Below are 16,704 nucleotides of genomic sequence, written 5' to 3' on the forward strand. Positions count from 1 at the left end.
GACATTTGCTGACAATGGAAATCGTTGCCTGTTAAAAAGGAGAAGGCAGAACAAAGTCAGAACAGACTTCTCTGAGGAAAACATATTGGAAGTCTTAGATCACCCCCAGCCTGAGCCTCTCTTTGCAAAGAACCTTTATGCAGCTCTCTTGAGCTCAAGATGATGCTAGCTGAGAGTGGCACTGGGAGTGGGGGCTGCTGTGGAGTACTTTCTGCTGTGCATCGGGAGGGAAAAAGGAACACAGGGAAAACTCAAGTTCAGTCCACTTGTCAGATCCATGAGATTTGCAGAGCTGTTACAAAAAGCTCATGTGAACGCAGAGGCAAAGCTTCAGGGGGTTTGTTTGCTGTGTTTTATTCCATTTGCCCCTATAATCCTTAGGAGACGTATCGGGTGGTTGAACTCCATGAGATTTCCTGTGCAGACCTGGTGAAATCCTGTGGGTGCCAGTAGTCAAAGGGACTGTCCCTTGGTGAAGACTGAGCAGAGCAGCTCTGCCCAGCAGTCCTGTTCACAGCTGCCCTTTGTCACCCCTCTGTGAGCTGCAGGAGCATCCCACTCAGGTGTTTCCCTGAGACGAAACTGGAGACAGCTGAGAGCAGAGAAGCCCCAGTCCCAGTGCAGCTGGACAGCATCCTCACCTTGTCTCTGGGTGAAGCTCTGAGGCAGACTGAGGTTGGGAGCTTCTCTTCATCTGGGCTCTGCCTGCTGTGCTGGCCATGCCTGCCCCACAGCCCATGGGCTGCAGGGGGGAGAGGAGGCCAGGGAGGGGCTGCTCCAGGGGAAGGGGACTGTACTGCAGGGCATGGCCACGAGGTGCCCGAATCCCCCCTGCCACGGCGTTTCTGGCAACAGCTCCTTCTGCCTGCCTGCCCCTCTCTCTGCTGCCTGCAGCTGTCCCTGCTGGGAGCTGCTGCTCTGCGCCCACCTCTTCTTTCCCCCGCCCGTGCTCACAGACCCCATCCCACGCGGCTGTGCTCAGTGCTGCCCTGCAGCACCCTGCCACCCAACAGGGCACTGCCAAGGGGCACCTCCATGGCTGCAGGAGCTACAGGGCAGCTGACAGAGAGCCCGGCATGGCCAGCCAGGGCAGGGTGTCCTGGGCTGACTGGGGGCACCTGGGCTAGGGCACTGCAAAGGGCTTCCTCCAGACTTCCTCACCTTGCAGTGCAATCCAGCAGGACTCTCAAAGCCCACTGCATTGCCCACTGCCCTCCCAGAAACAAGACCCAGGAGGAGACCCTTCCAGGACGTGCAGCTGCATGGCCCTGCAGCCAGACACTTACCTTGTCAAGGGCTGTGCAGATTTCTCCTGCAGTCAGCTCTCAGCATCCTCCCAATCCCATCTGCCTCCAACCCCTCTCCTTCTCTTCTCTCCGTGTGTCACCTGCAGTCAGAGCCCCCAGCCCTGCTGCGCTGTGCAGAGGAGCTGCTCCTGGGCAGAGCTGTCTCTCTGCACCAGGGCCCTCTTGCCACGAGCGCTCTCTGTCCCAGGAGCCCGGCCCAGCTCAGCAGCAGAGGCCCAGCCCAAGGCATTGGAATCACCCCTCTGGGGGCTTTGGTGATGAGCCCACGAACCTCAGGCACTGAGAGCAAACTGAAGAAATCTCTCAAGAAGTCCAGGTCAGATGCAAGTTTCCTGCAGTGTCCCCCAAGGGCCAGGACTGACACAGCCTCCCTTGGAGCTCGTTAGAGCAGAGCATTGGAGACAGTGAGGACAAGGAGACAAAGGCAGTGTAAAGGTGACACTGATGTGTAGATAACCTGGATGTTTCACCAAAGAAAAGGACTAGGCCTTGTCCCCTGGCACCCTGGAAGGGAGATCTGTTTCTGTCACACCTTGCTCAGGGCTCTTCCTGGGGCAGTAGGAGATGGGGATGTGCATTGCCAAGTGCAGGAAAATAGTATGACCCGTGCCTGGTTCATAGGTGGGCGAGGTGTCAATTAGACTGGTGCTTTAGCAATTGGCTGTCTCCTCATAGGCTTTAGTGGCAGAGACAACAGCCATAGCCATGGACACAAATATCTCATAAGACAGCTGTCTGTGAAGCCGGCCTGGTTCCTGGTGAGCAGGCACCTCTGCTCTATGGCATCGCTCGTGGTGCCCAGGCCCTCCTCCTCCTGGGCACGGCTCACTCAGCATGGTCCCAGTCTGCCCTGATGTGTGGGGTTCCTCTTGTCTGATACAGGACTAGGCTCTTCTCCTTGTAAACGTCAAGAGGTTTCTGCAGGAGAAATCCTGGGATTTCTCAAGGTTCTCCCTGACCGACGCTCCATTCTGTCAGCTGTTAATAGCTGCAGGCGGATGGCTCACCCTGACTGTGCTGTCTATTATAAGAAAATATCCCCCGCTTATTCCATACATTCTACGTCATGCTCAGGTCTGACACTTTCCAGTTAATCACTACCACCTTTTCTGTCTTTTGAGATACATAAAAAATGTCATGTAAAAACTACCAAACTGTTCAGCTCTGTTATTGGCACCAGCTACGAAAGGAGAGGAAAACTTTCTGTCAGTATATTGGGGAGATTCTGTTTTATTACAGAAAAGCAAAGAGAGAGGCAGTGCTGATATATAGGTAGACAAAACAAAACAATACAAAAAAAAAAACACAGAGCAGTTTCATAACTGAATGGACACTGTATAATTCAAAACCATTTTTCTAGGAAACTAATGAACAGAAGTGACAATGAAGATAAAAGTAACAATAATGATAATGAAACAAGTATCCAGGAAATCACTTTTGGAGAAAGAGGAGAAATTTATCAATATTAAGAAACATCCATGAAGCTACTTTTCTAACAGCATCTCTGAGCTCCTTGTTTCTTATGCTGTAGATGAGGGGGTTCACTACTGGAGGCACCACCGAGTACAGAACTGCCACCACCAGATCCAGGGATGGGGAAGAGACGGAGGGGGTCTTCAGGTAGCCAAATATGACAGTGCTGAGAAACAGGGAGACCACAAACAGGTGAGGGAGGCATGTGGAGAAGATTTTGTGCCGTCCCTGCTCCGAGGGCATCCTCAGCACTGCCATGAAGATCTGCACATAGGACAGCACGATGAAAACAAAACAGCCAAACCCCAAAAAAGCGCTGAACATGAGAAATCCAACTTCCCTGAGGTAGGAGTCTGTGCAGGAGAGCTTGAGGATCTGGGGAACTTCACAGAAGAACTGCTCCACAGCATTGCCTTGGCAGAGGGGCAGGGAAAATGTATTGGTAGTGTGCAGCAGAGCATAGAGAACCCCACTGCCCCAGGCAGCTGCTGCCATCTGGGCACAAGCTCTGCTGCCCAGGAGGCTCCCGTAGTGCAGGGGCTTGCAGATGGCAACGTAGCGGTCATAGGACATGATGGTGAGAACTGAAAATTCAGTTCCAATAAAGAAGACAAACAAAAAGACCTGGGCAGCACATCCTGCATAGGAGATGGCCCTGGTGTCCCAGAGGGAATTGGCCATGGCTTTGGGCAGAGTGGTGGAGATGCAGCCCAGGTCGAGGAGGGCGAGGTTGAGGAGGAAGAAGTACATGGGGGTGTGGAGGCGGTGGTCGCAGGCTACGGCGGTGAGGATGAGGCTGTTGCCCAGGACGGCAGCCAGGTAGATGCCCAGGAAGAGTGCGAAGTGCAGGAGCTGCAGCTCCCGCGTGTCTGCGAATGGCAGGAGGAGGAACTCGGTGATGGAGCTGCTGTTGGACATCTGATGCCTGTTGGGTATGGGGATCTGTACAGGTAGTAAAAGACAATGAAAAGTTAGGACAGGCTTCTCCAAGTGAAACCTATATCATTCCTTGTAGACCCTCCCCCTGCCATACTTAAAGGCTTTTCCTTTCTCTACTGGAATCTTTCATTCAGCTCCACGACATGAGCTTCATTTTTAAGGTTCAGTGCGCCATGAGGAGCAGGGGCCTTTGCTCCTGGGCTCTTGAGGGAATAAGTCCTTACTCAGTGCAATGAGTACACGGGAACATGGCAGCTGGGAAAGGTTTTATTTTCAAAGTTTATCAGATGAAATCCTTTCCTACACAGAAGGCCATGTCAGCATCTGCATTCCAGTGCTACAGAATGTAGTTGACAGAAAGGAGTTTTAGGGGCAATTTTTTCTACATATCCTTTTCCCTCTCTTCACGCCCAAGCAGTGTTCTCTACACTCAGAAATCCTGAGGATTTCTGCTGCACTCACCGTGAACGGTTGTGAGACCTGAGAGGCAAAGTATTCCCTTTGGCTCAGAGCAGGGTGAGGGGAGTTGGCTGGGCTTGTTCCCACCTGCCCTGAGTGTGCAGCTTTTGCAGATGGAGGACAATCACATTTCTGTTACCCAGAAAGACGCCAGACACTGCTGAGAGAGGAGGAATCCACTGCCAATTCCTCAATGCCCAGCCTTTGTCAAGGTACCTGAGCAAGGTCTCAGCACCACACCTCCTGCCCAGGACACCTAACGTTCATTTCACCAGCCCAATAGTACGTCCTTGCATTTAGCACCTCCTCTACTACGTATGCTTTCCAGATATTACAAACATACTATGGGAAAGATTTCTATCCTGCAGGGCAGCTCACAGCTCGAAAGACCAAGAGGGCAGCGACTTTTTTTTTAGGCGTGAGAGGAGGCTAGGAGGTAGGCTCACAGGAAGGGGTCTTTACTGAATGGAAAAATATGGAGTTTTCTGATGAATTAGCCCTGTGACAGGTTTTATGACTTACCTTCCTCTCATTCCTTGATCATATCCCTGATGACTGAAGGTTTTATTTCTGGGAGCTGTTTCCTTGTCTCAAGTGTTATTCCTGTTTCTGCTCACAGCCTCGACCCAATCTCTGTGCAGTAATCTTTGCCCTTCGGCGAATTCCTGTATGCAGGGGACTGGCTAGTTGCATGTGCATGTTTACAGGTGGAAAAGAACCTGTAGAAATGCCCGGATGGATTCAGCAAAGATGATGCTGTTGCTATCGATAGGAAGAGGAGAGGCTGAAGGCAGTTCCGGGGCAGCTCACAAACCTACTGATCATCAGTATCACAGTTCAGGAATCTCAGCAATGTGCTCATACTTGACAGCTCCTTTTCCATTTCTCCCTGTTTCCCGTCCCCATCCAGTAGAGTAGGTAACTGACAAGAGGGCAAAATATTCCTAATTGGACTTTTCCTGTGAAAAACTTAACTGGGAAATGCCACTGTGTGCTGTATACCTGTGAGCAGGCTGCCCCAGGCAGCAGCCTCCCGCCAGCAGCAGGACCCTGCCCTGCCGAGGGGCTCCTTCCACCCGCAGCTTCTCCCCGCAGCGCCCTGGGCAGCTCCCCGGGCAGGCTGAGTGCTGAGCCTGGCAGGCGGCAGAGGCCCTGCCCCGGCACACAGCCCCTGGGGCACAGCAGGGACCCTGCTCTGCACCACAGCCCTGGGCACCCCTGCCTGCACCCGCGGCTTCTCCTTCCTCCAGGAGCTGCGGCTGCATTGCCCTCCAGCCAGAGACTTACCGGGGTCAGGGCTGGCAAGTGTTCTCCCCCAGCGAGCTCTGTGCATCCTGCCACTTCTGCCTGCCTTTACCCACTCTGTCTCTGCAGGCAGTGCCCCCAGCCCTGCTGCGCTGGGCAGAGGAGCTGCTCCTGGGCAGAGCTGGCTCTCTGCAGCGCTGCCCGCTTGCCAGGAGCTCCCCTTGGGCCCAGGAGCCCGGCCCAGCTCAGCAGCACAGGCCCAGCCCAAGGCCTCCCTTGCTCTGCCCCCCACCAGGCTCCCTACCCATGGCCCTGGGGCTGCAGGGGAACCTGCTGGGAAACAGCCCAAAGGGATCCCTAGCGTTCCCTCCCTCCCCTGGGCACACACACTTGGCAGCAGGCTCATTTCACCTAACAGAAAACCAATTAAGTGTAACAATCAATCACATCTTCTTGTCCCGCTATCAGTTTGGGCATCCAGACAAAGTCAGGGAATCTTCTTCTTTATCCCCTGTTCAGGGAAGGGATTCTGCACAGTCACTTGAGACATCTCATGATGGATTTTAGGACTGGGACCAAAAGGGAGCTCAGCTCACACCCATGCCTGCCCCAGACCCACAGGACCTGGGATTCCTCTGCCCTCCCTTTAATGTACACCACATGGGCACCTGCAGGTGAGCTCCTTGTCTCAGCTCCAACATCATTAATGGAGATGGAGGAAATCAGGGGGCTGCAAACACCTGGTGACATGTCAGGGGGCAGAGGGACGTGCAGGTATCTGCAAGCTCTCATGGAGGAACCCTGAGGGACAGGGCAGCACCTGGGGGCATCCCCTTGGAGGCTGGTGGGGAATGCCTTTGGCCAGCTGAAGTGACACCAAATGCACACATTTAGGACAACTAAACCTGTCCCTCCTCAGTAGGCTCAGGGCAGCCTGTAGAGGTATCCACCTGACCCAATGGAGAACTGTGCCACAGGGAGACCTGAGTCTCTCTCCCTCTTCTCCATCTGGTTTTCCCTCCATCTCCAGTGACTGTAACGGCACTTGTCTCACGGACATCCCTACATTGCCTAACCTCGTTCAGGGCAGCTGCTCCATGTAATAGCCAGTTCCAGGCCTGCAGTGCTACCTGAGATGCCAACGCTGCCCAGCACCACTGGAGCATGCAGCTGACACGGGCAGCACAGGACCCACAGGACAGCTCTGGCCATTCATAGCTGGTACTTAACGGGAATCCCTGATGGCATCTCCGACAGATCTGGTGCTTGTGAGCAAGTGACTGCTTCTCAGGGCTGCAGCAAGCCAAGGTCTGTTCCTCCTCTATCCAGTAGAGGCAGGCAGTGCATGGACATGAGGCAAATCACACCAGGGTTTCCACTTGTGTTTGCAAACACTGCTCCTGCTTCTCACCCCCATCCTTTATTCAAGACATAGCCCAGTGATTTTTTCTGTGTCCCTGGATCACAGGACGCCCATAGCCAAGGACTTTGGCAGCAGCCCCTTCTCCTGCCTGGAGATCAGCCCCAGCTCCAGCACTGGCCCTCAGGGCTGCACCAACACCACAAAAGGCCCTCTGCTGTCAGGGCAGCACAGCCCAGGCCTGTTTCCTTCTGGCCTCAGGAACACCAGGGCGTGCTCTGCTTCGGGCCCCTCATTTCATCCTCCCATGGCCATCTGCCATCCACGGCAGCAGGTCTCTGCTGTGAAGGAAAGCCTCTGCATGCCCATGCTTGGGCACAAGATCTGGGACAAGGCTGAGTTTGGCCCTTGTGCCACAGCTGAGGTGCTGCAGCCCAGATGTGCCCCAATGCCCTCAGCGTGGGGCACAGGCAGGAGGAGCTGGATCCCCGCCTGCTGTCCCAGGGCTGGGACATGGATGGAAGAGCTGCTGAGGTGTGGGGGGACAGGTCCCTCAGCTTGGGGTGCTGTGCTGGCTGGGTGCAGATTCTTCAGAAGAGACAAGTGGGGATGATCAACAGCGATTACGTTTGCCATTCCCTCGTGTACCACCTCTGCCTCCTGCATGGCAGACCGGGGGATGTTGCTGAGGCCTTCTCAGAGCACAGAGCCTTGTGGGACGTCCAGGGAGGAAGGCCCTGGCATGCACTGCAATTCCATCCATATAACACATCCTACTTCTCCAAGTGAGGGACATGCAGTGAAGAGGAGTTCAGGCACGGTGAGGGGCTGCTGCAGCCCAGGTGCCTTTGCTCCCATCTTTTGAAAAAAGCCCAGGCCCAGGACAAGCCTCAAACCCCATCTTCCTGGAAGGGCTTCCAAGATCAGAGGAGTGTTGGTGCAGGAGGACACTGGTGACTTCCCCAGTGCTCCACTTCCAATATCCAATGGCCTTTGTCACCATTTGGAGATGTTCCTGGTGGATTTGTCAAGATCCTGTGGAAAAGAACTGGGCAGAAGGGAGTTGAGAGTTTCTCAGGACAAGAAGGGAAATCTCTCGTCTCTCTCCCGAGCTGCGCCGTCTCCTTGCTGCTGACCTCATAGGCTTTCAAATGACACGTCCTGATGTCACAGGGGGATGGATGCACTGCATCACCAGGATATCGTCACTGGAGCAGCGGCAGTGCCGGCACTTCCCTGCAAGGCCTGGTCCCTGCTGGGCGCTGCTTGGGTGCTCCCCACCGCTGTCCTTCTGTGGCCAGGTGTGGGGTCAGCAGGCAGCAAGGTTGCACTGGGCGACCCTCGCTGACGGGCGGAGGAGCAGGGGCACCTCACAGAGGAGTTGTGGCTGAGGAGCCAGGGCGGGCATCCCTTGTCGTGAGCTGAGGGCCAGCAGCAAGCGAGATGGAGGGCTGCTGGAGGGTGACCATCACCTCTGAACTGACTTCCATGTTTCCAGTGCTCCTGCAGCTCTCCCCCAAAGGTGAGGGTGTCAGGAGCCCCTTCCCAAGGGGTGTCCCAGGGGCTGTCAGCTGTCCAGAGCTCCAAGTCCAGGGCTTTGGGAGGAGGCTGGATAGGGCTGATGGCTGCTGCAAGAGCCCTGCCCGAGTGTCCCTCTGGGCTCAGGAGACAATGTGGCAGTCAGGATTCCTGGGTCCTGATGCTAGGGCTGCCCTGAGCCCCAGGGCTCCTCTGGGCATGGCTCAGACTTCTCCTGACGGGGACAATCCAGAGCCAGGTTTCCCTGGGAGCTGGTGCCTCTTTGGAATCTGTCTCTGGGAGGAAAGACCTCTGGTGTCCCAGAGCCTGGTGTGGCCTGCAGCTCCCCCAGGCCTCTCAGGGATGTGCCAGAAATGACTGAGTTGGAAATCAAGCCTTCCTCTTCTACTGCTCTCCTTCAGGGGAACCTCTGTTCCTTCCCTCCTGTGCCACCAGGCTGGCAGAGCATGTCCTGGATGCTCAGATGCCATCCCTGGATGGCCACAGTCCTGGTGCTGAACCCTTTCCATCTCCATTACTGTGGTGGTGTTATCCAGCTACGCAGGTGAACTCCACAGCAACTGCTCTTTCACTTCCAACCTACAGGATCTGTGGGAACAGTGTGAAGCTGAGGCAGGGGAAGTTTAGGCTGGACATTGGGAAGAGGTTCTTCACCGGGAGGGTGGTCACACACTGGAACAGGCTTCCCAGTGAAGTAGTCACTGCACCAAGCCTGTCTGAATTTAAGAAGAAATTGGACTGTGCACTTAGTCACATGGTCTAAACTTTTGGGCAGACCTGTGCGGTGCCAGGAGTTGGACTTAATGATCCTTATGGGTCCCTTCCAACTCGGGGTATTCTCTGATTCTATGATTCTACGATTCTACAAGAAATAGGGGGAGAAAATACAATGAAAAGACCTCAGGGGTTGAGGCAGAGCACGAGGTCACCCACCAAATACCACCATGGGCACCAATTATCATCACGGACAAGACAGACTTAGCATAGGCAGATTAATAGAATGTATTGCCTATTACCAGTGGACTACAACCAGCAGGAACCACAAGCAAACTAAAAACACCATTCCCCCCATCCAGCCTCTTGTAACTCCTTCCCCTGAGTGGTACAGGGGAATGGGAATTGCAGTCAGTCCATGACACTTGTCTCCACCGCTCCTTGACAATCCATCTCTGCCCTCTCTGGGTCTCTCCTGTGGGATGCCCTCCTTCCTGAATGGGTCCTGCGTGGGGCCCAAAGGGTTGAGATAAGAACAGATATGACCAGATCATGTTAAAATAAAATGGTTACAAGCATTATATCTGCTTCATAGCTGCTGACCACAAGGTGTATTTTTTTATTTATTTTTTAATCTCGGTGTAGTAGTTGTGTTTCGCCTCAGAATTCTGTTAGATAGCACATTACGTACTCGGTGTATTCCCTGTCGTGCTGGGGGCTTTCTGGGGGCTGGTTTCTGGTTATTAGTTTACTCTACCGGGTAACGCTGCCTCATGTTATGATGAAATTGCTGGTCATGAGACTAATCTGGTAGATGTACTCAGCATTGCTGTCACCTCCATACTTGAGGAACCATCTCCCAGAAACTATTCATAATTAACAGTCTTTACCTTTTCTCCTTGGGGAGACAATCTATGGGAGGGATGAGGGGGGACACTTCTTCTCCCCAATTCTTCCCTCTCCCTTTCTCCTTCACCTCCCCCTTTCTCCTCCAGGCTAGTTACAATAGCTCTTCAAAACTTTCAATATCCTTGGGATGTTCAAACCAACTTCTTCTTATTCTTATTTCTCCTGAATGTGTTTCAGGTTTTGTTTAAGGTTAGGGTAACCTATTTCTAGAATGCCACACAGGGATGTGCCTTGAGGCAGGATAATTATGAGTGGCAGGGAATGTGGGAGGATATGGGCAGGCACCTAGAACTGTAGGCACCTGCAATGCTTTGTTACTTCACCCATGAACAAGTGCAGAATCCTAAAAGAAAAAATCACAGAATGCTTGAAAAAGGAGTGTCATCACCCTGGCAATTCCAAAGAGACAGAAATCACTGCAAAGTGCTGGGGCTTGGCCTTTGCTTACTGAGTTGCAATCTACACAACTCCAAGCCCTGCGACTGGGCCACAGAACGAAACTGTGTCTGTATCAGTCATACGTATACATGAGAAAAAAACAAAATCAGCTTGTTTAGCAAGGAAAGAAGCTCCTACTCATACAGGGAAGGAGGAAGAAGAAGATGAGGCAGGCTACTCCCAAGCAGGGCCGTCAGAGGAACAGGTGGATGAAGAGTGAGATATCATAAAATCATCAGTAAGCACCTGATCACTGTTCCTTGGGGAGCTGTGAGATGTGCGAAAAGATTTCATCCATCATCTAGGCCAGCACATTGTCACCTGGCTGATCTGATACTGGGATAACAGGGCCAGTAGCCTGGAATTAGAGGACAGGGAAGACAAGCAGCTGGGATCCCTCCCCAGGGAAGGGGGCATTGACAAAGCAGTTGGAAAGGGGGCACAAATCCTCACTCTCTTGAGGCAACTCCTGTCAGGTGTAAAGGAAAGGTATCCCTTCAAGGAAGATGTTGTATGCCACATAGGCAAATGGACCACTAGGGAGAGAGGCAGCCCATATCTGGTGGAATTGGCCATGCTGGAGGTGATTTATGGTGGTTTATGCACATTAAACAGTTTTCTACCTTGCCCGGTCCCTCACAGGATCCTACTGTTGTGGGGTTGCTCAGGGTCGAATTGCCATTAGCAATCCAAATGGTGCACCAGTGGCAATATGGCACTATCCGAGACTCCCTGATTACCATATATATGCTGCTTCATTACTGGAGAGCCAAGGACTGATCAGCAAAACTCGCTCACCCTTTAATAATCCCATAGGGTCAGTGCAAATGTCTAATGGAGAGCTGCAACTAACAGTGGAGTACTGTGTCTAGAATGAAGTCACACCAGATTCAGTAGGTCATCTATAGTCTTCTCTCCTTACAGTCTTAGCTCTAAGAGCAGTTAAATGATCCCTTACAGTATCTGAATGCTGCTGTCCGATCCCTTCCTGGGATCATAAGGAACCAGTACCCCCAGGCCAGAACACTCTCCCTGTACCCGTGGATGCACGCCCTAAGGTCCCATGAACTGTTACGGGTGTAGTTTGCAAAGTAACCACTGATTTTGTCCCCACCCACCACCTGTTGTACCCCTGCAGAGTCCTGCCTCAAGGCACAAAGGGCAGGGAGACCTTGCTGGTGAGAGCTGAGGCCCTGTGGTTATGTCTGAGACACAACAGCCATTACAGCCAAGGGGCATGTAGAAGACGAAGAAAATGGTTTAGCTCTCCCTGTGACACATGACTCCTTTTGCTCTTCCCACAGCCTCTTCAGGCTGCCCTGCACATAAGGAGTAGGGACAGGTTCAGTTGTCCTACATGTGGCATCTGCTGCCATTTCAGTTACCCAAAGGAATGCCTCCAGCTGACTCTCAGAGGATCAACCTCAAATTTCACCAGATGTTTGCATCTGAACAGCTCCTGCCTGTCCTCCATCTCCACTAAGGAGCTATTGTGGCTCAGTAATTCGCATTAAGCTGCCTATGTTGTGGACACCTGAACTGAGGCCGGAGGAATCCCAGGTCCTGTGAGTCTGTGGCAGACATGGGAGGGAGCTGAGACCCCTTCCAACCCCAGGAATAACAAGCAGCATGAGATGCCTCGACTGACTCTGCTGAATTCCTTCCTCAAGTGGGATGAAGGAGATCAGTCCCTGACCATGACTTCATGTCCAAACTGATACTGGGACAACAAGATGTGATTGATTGTTACACTTAATTGGTTTTCTGTAAGGAGAAATCAGCATGCTCTCAAGAAGTGTGTGTGCCCAGGGGAGGGAGTGTGTGTGCCCAGGGATCCCTTCAGGCTGTTTCCCAGCAGGTTCCCCTGCAGCCCCAGGGCCATGTGCAGGGAGCCTGGTGGGGGGCAGAGCAAGGGAGGCCTTGGGCTGGGCCTGTGCTGCTGAGCTGGGCCGGGCTCCTGGGCCCAAGGGGAGCTCCTGGCAAGCGGGCAGCGCTGCAGAGAGCCAGCTCTGCCCAGGAGCAGCTCCCTGCCCAGCGCAGCAGGGCTGGGGGCACTGCCTGCAGAGACAGAGTGGGTAAAGGCAGGCAGAAGTGGCAGGATGCACAGAGCTCGCTGGGGGAGAACACTTGCCAACTGTCTTGGGCAGAGTGACCACGAAATGGTAGAGTTCTCTATTCTTGGCGAGGCCAGGAAGGGGACCAGTAAAACTGCTGTATTGGACTTCCGGAGGGCTGACTTTGAGCTGCTCAGGACGCTGGTTGGCCGAGTCCCTTGGGAGGCGGTTCTGAAGGGCAGAGGAGTCCAGGAAGGCTGGGCGCTCCTCAAGAAGGAAATCGTGATGGCACAGGAGCGGTCCGTCCCCACGTGTCCAAAGACGAGCCGGCGTGGAAGAAGACCGGCCTGGCTCAACAGAGAGTTGCAGCTTGTGCTTAGCAGAAAAAAGAGGGTTTATAATCTTTGGAAAAAAGGGCGGGCCACTGAGGAGGACTACAAGGATGTAGCGAGGCTGTGCAGGGAGAAAATTAGAAAGGCCAAAGCTCATTTGGAGCTCAACCTGGCTACTGCTGTTAAAGACAACAAAAAATCCTTTTACAAATATATCAACGCGAAACGGAGGACTAAGGAGAATCTCCATCCTTTACTGGATGCGAGGGGAAACCTAGTTACTAAGGATGAGGAAAAGGCTGAGGTGCTTAATGCCGCCTTTGCCTCAGTCTTTAGCGGCAATACCGGTCGTTCTCTGGATACCCAGTGCCTTGAGCTGGTGGAAGGGGATGGGGAGCAGGACGTGGCCTTCGCTATCCATGAGGAAATGGTTGGCGACCTGCTACGGAGCTTGGATGTGCGCAAGTCGATGGGGCCGGATGGGATGCACCCGAGGGTACTGAAAGAACTGGCGGAGGAGCTGGCCGAGCCGCTTTCCATCATTTATCGGCAGTCCTGGCTATCGGGGGAGGTCCCAGTTGACTGGCGGCTAGCCAATGTGACGCCCATCTATAAGAAGGGCCGCAGGGCAGACCCGGGGAACTATAGGCCTGTCAGTTTGACCTCAGTGCCAGGAAAGCTCATGGAGCAGATTATCTTGAGGGTCATCACGCGGCACTTGCAGGGCAAGCAGGCGATCAGGCCCAGTCAGCATGGGTTTATGAAAGGCAGGTCCTGCTTGACGAACCTGATCTCCTTCTATGACCAAGTGACGCGCTTGGTGGATGAGGGAAAGGCTGTGGATGTGGTTTACCTTGACCTCAGTAAGGCTTTTGACACAGTTCCCCACAACATTCTCCTCAAGAAACTGGCTGCTCGGGGCTTGGACTGGTGTACGCTTCGCTGGGTTAGAAACTGGCTGGATGGCCGGGCTCAGAGAGTTGTGGTGAATGGAGTCAAATCTGGTTGGAGGCCGGTCACTAGTGGTGTCCCCCAGGGCTCGGTACTGGGGCCGGTCCTCTTTAATATCTTTATCGATGATCTGGATGAGGGCGTCCAGTGCACCCTCAGTAAGTTTGCAGATGACACCAAGCTAAGTGCGTGTGTCGATCTGCTCGAGGGCAGGAAGGCTCTGCAGGAGGATCTGGATAGGCTGGAGCGATGGGCTGAGGTCAACTGTATGAAGTTCAACAAGGCCAAGTGCCGGGTCCTGCACCTGAGGCGCAACAACCCCAAGCAGAGCTACAGGCTGGGAGATGAGTGGCTGGAAAGCTGCCTGGCCGAGAGGGACCTGGGAGTATTGGTTGATAGTCGGCTGAATATGAGCCAGCAGTGTGCCCAGGTGGCCAAGAAGGCCAACAGCATCCTGGCCTGCATAAGAAGCAGTGTGGCCAGCAGGTCTAGGGAAGTGATTGTGCCCCTGTACTCGGCTCTGGTGAGGCCGCACCTCGAGTACTGTGTTCAGTTTTGGGCCCCTCGCTACAGGAAGGACATGGACGTGCTCGAGCGAGTCCAGAGAAGGGCGACCAAGCTGGTGAGGGGTCTGGAGAACAAGTCTTATGAGGAGTGGCTGGGGGAGCTGGGCTTGTTCAGCCTGGAGAAGAGGAGGCTCAGGGGCGACCTTATCTCTCTCTACAGTTACCTTAAAGGAGGCTGTAAAGAGGTGGGGGTTGGTCTGTTCTCCTACGTGCCTGGTGACAGGACGAGGGGGAATGGGCGAAAGTTGCGACAGGGGAGTTTTAGGTTGGATGTTAGGAAGTACTTCTTTACCGAAAGGGTTATTAAGCATTGGAATGGGCTGCCCAGGGAGGTGGTGGAGTCACCATCCCTGGAGGTCTTTAAAAGACGTTTAGATGTAGAGCTTAGCGATATGGTTTAGTGGAGTACTTAGTGTTAGGTCGGAGGTTGGACTCGATGATCTTGAGGTCTCTTCCAACCTAGAAATCTGTGATACTGTAACATTAGCCCCTTGGCTGCCCAGTCTTCAGGACAAGAGGTCACCCCAAATGCCCAGCTCTCACTCTCATTCTTGGCTTCTTCAGCAGAAGCAATGGGGCATTTCTTTGTGTTTCCCCTCCCATCCATCCTGCCCTTACTATTCTCCTCAGACTCTGGGCAGTGGGATTAAAGCCAGATTTCAAACAGCAGAGTACTGAGTCCTGCTCTGGAGGTGTATCCCTGGGAGCAAAGTGCCCAAGTTGTTCTAGCCAATATGGCTCTGGGCACTGTGGTGCGTAGGGCTGGGAAATGAGCTGGCTCTATTCAGGTCACTCTGGTTTAAGGACATCCAGCGGTGTCCCTGGGGTTATCCTGCTGGAGGATGTTGAACAGCCTGTCTGTATTACAGGTGCACAGCATCTGAACCAAACTATGAGTTTCAGAATGGGTCACCAGCTTTCCCAGGTACCCACTGCTGCAAAGCAGGGCTGAGTCCGATGGAGCTCATGGGCAGAGGCCGTGGCTCCAAACAGTGCTCAGCCAACACGAACCAGAGCTCTAGCCAGAGAAGAGAATGAAACTGCTGCTGAGAATGCGTTTGTGTAGGTGAGTGAGAAAGGAAGAGTGTTGCTGAAAGTACAGAGCTTTGCTCAGAGAAGTCTGCCCTAAATTCTCTGTGTCCTTTTGTCTTTGGACAGGCTCCGAGGCCAAGAGGCAGCACATGTCCAACAGCAGCTCTGTGAGCAAGTTCCTCCTCCTGTCATTCGCAGACACGCGGGAGCTGCAGCTCCTGCACTTCGCGCTCTTCCTGGCCATCTACCTGGCTGCCCTCCTGGGCAACGGCCTCATCCTCACCGCCGTAGCCTGCGACCACCGCCTCCACACCCCCATGTACTTCTTCCTCCTCAACCTCGCCCTCCTCGACCTGGGCTGCATCTCCACCACTCTCCCCAAAGCCATGGCCAATGCCCTTCATGATACCAGGGCCATTTCCTATGCGGGGTGTGCTGCACAGGTCTTTGTTTTTCTCTTCTTGATATCAGCAGAGTATTTTCTTCTCACCGTCATGTCCTACGACCGCTATGTTGCCATCTGCAAGCCCCTGCACTACGGGAGCCTCCTGGGCAGCAGAGCTTGTGCCCAGATGGCAGCAGCTGCCTGGGGCAGTGGGTTGCTCAATGCTCTGTTGCACACTGCCAATACATTTTCCCTGCCCCTCTGCCAAGGCAATGCTGTGGACCAGTTCTTCTGTGAAATCCCCCAGATCATGCAGATATCCTGTGCACGCTCCTACCTGAAGAGTTTTTGGGTAGTTGTGACTGGTGTCTGTTTAGCATCTGGCTGTTTTGTTTTCATTGTTTTTTCCTATGTGCAGATTTTCAGGGCTGTGCTGAGGATGCCCTCTGAGCAGGGCCGGCACAAAGCCTTCTCCACCTGCCTCCCCCACCTCTTTGTGGTCTCCCTGTTTATCAGCATAAGCTTTTTTGCTTACCTGAAGCCCCCCTCCATTTCCTCCCCATCCCTGAACCTGGCGGTGGCAGTTCTATACTCGGTGATACCTCCAACATTGAACCCCCTCATCTATAGCATGAGGAACCAGGAGCTCAAGTGGGCTATTAGGAAAGTGATTTCATGGACATTTCTGAATAGTGACAAACTTCCCCTCTTTTTCCAGAAATGACTTAACTTGGTACTTCCCCTCAGGCCTGGTCCTTCTTTCATTATCATTATTGTTATTCTTATCTTTGGTATCATTTGCATTTATTATGCTCTTAGAGTAATATTTCTTTTTCATCCTACTTCTGCTGAGGAGCGACACTGCTTTGTTTGCTCTTGAGGCTCTGCAAATATGTGTCTAACAGAAGGTCAGAGCTGACTCTTCCATAGCATCTAATAAAATAATAAAACGGGATCTCCACAGTGCACTGTCTGAGGCCTTGGCTCTTTTTTCAAGGTTG

At 53.3% G+C, this 16,704-nt stretch overlaps 2 protein-coding genes across 2 annotated transcripts; one reads left to right on the forward strand and one right to left on the reverse strand.

Moving 5' to 3' along the window:
* Nucleotides 1–2,738: 2,738 nt before the first annotated feature.
* Nucleotides 2,739–3,718, reverse strand: LOC136787301 (olfactory receptor 14C36-like). The gene has a single exon (XM_066984460.1). It carries the CDS (start codon nucleotides 3,696–3,698, stop codon nucleotides 2,739–2,741), a length of 960 nt encoding a protein of 319 aa, XP_066840561.1. The 5' UTR covers nucleotides 3,699–3,718.
* Nucleotides 3,719–15,328: 11,610 nt separating this feature from the next.
* Nucleotides 15,329–16,427, forward strand: LOC136787225 (olfactory receptor 14C36-like). Its single transcript, XM_066984359.1, has one exon. The coding sequence runs from the start codon at nucleotides 15,468–15,470 to the stop codon at nucleotides 16,425–16,427; it is 960 nt and encodes a 319-aa protein (XP_066840460.1). The 5' UTR covers nucleotides 15,329–15,467.
* The last annotated feature ends 277 nt before the right edge of the window (nucleotides 16,428–16,704 follow it).

This window comes from Anser cygnoides, chromosome 28 (assembly GCF_040182565.1).
Source record: "Anser cygnoides isolate HZ-2024a breed goose chromosome 28, Taihu_goose_T2T_genome, whole genome shotgun sequence".
NCBI lineage: Eukaryota > Metazoa > Chordata > Aves > Anseriformes > Anatidae > Anser > Anser cygnoides.

Bases quoted from the DNA above. Each gene is read 5' to 3' on its own strand.
- LOC136787301 (XM_066984460.1), bottom strand. From the start codon at position 3,698: ATGTCCAACAGCAGCTCCATCACCGAGTTCCTCCTCCTGCCATTCGCA.
- LOC136787225 (XM_066984359.1), top strand. From the start codon at position 15,468: ATGTCCAACAGCAGCTCTGTGAGCAAGTTCCTCCTCCTGTCATTCGCA.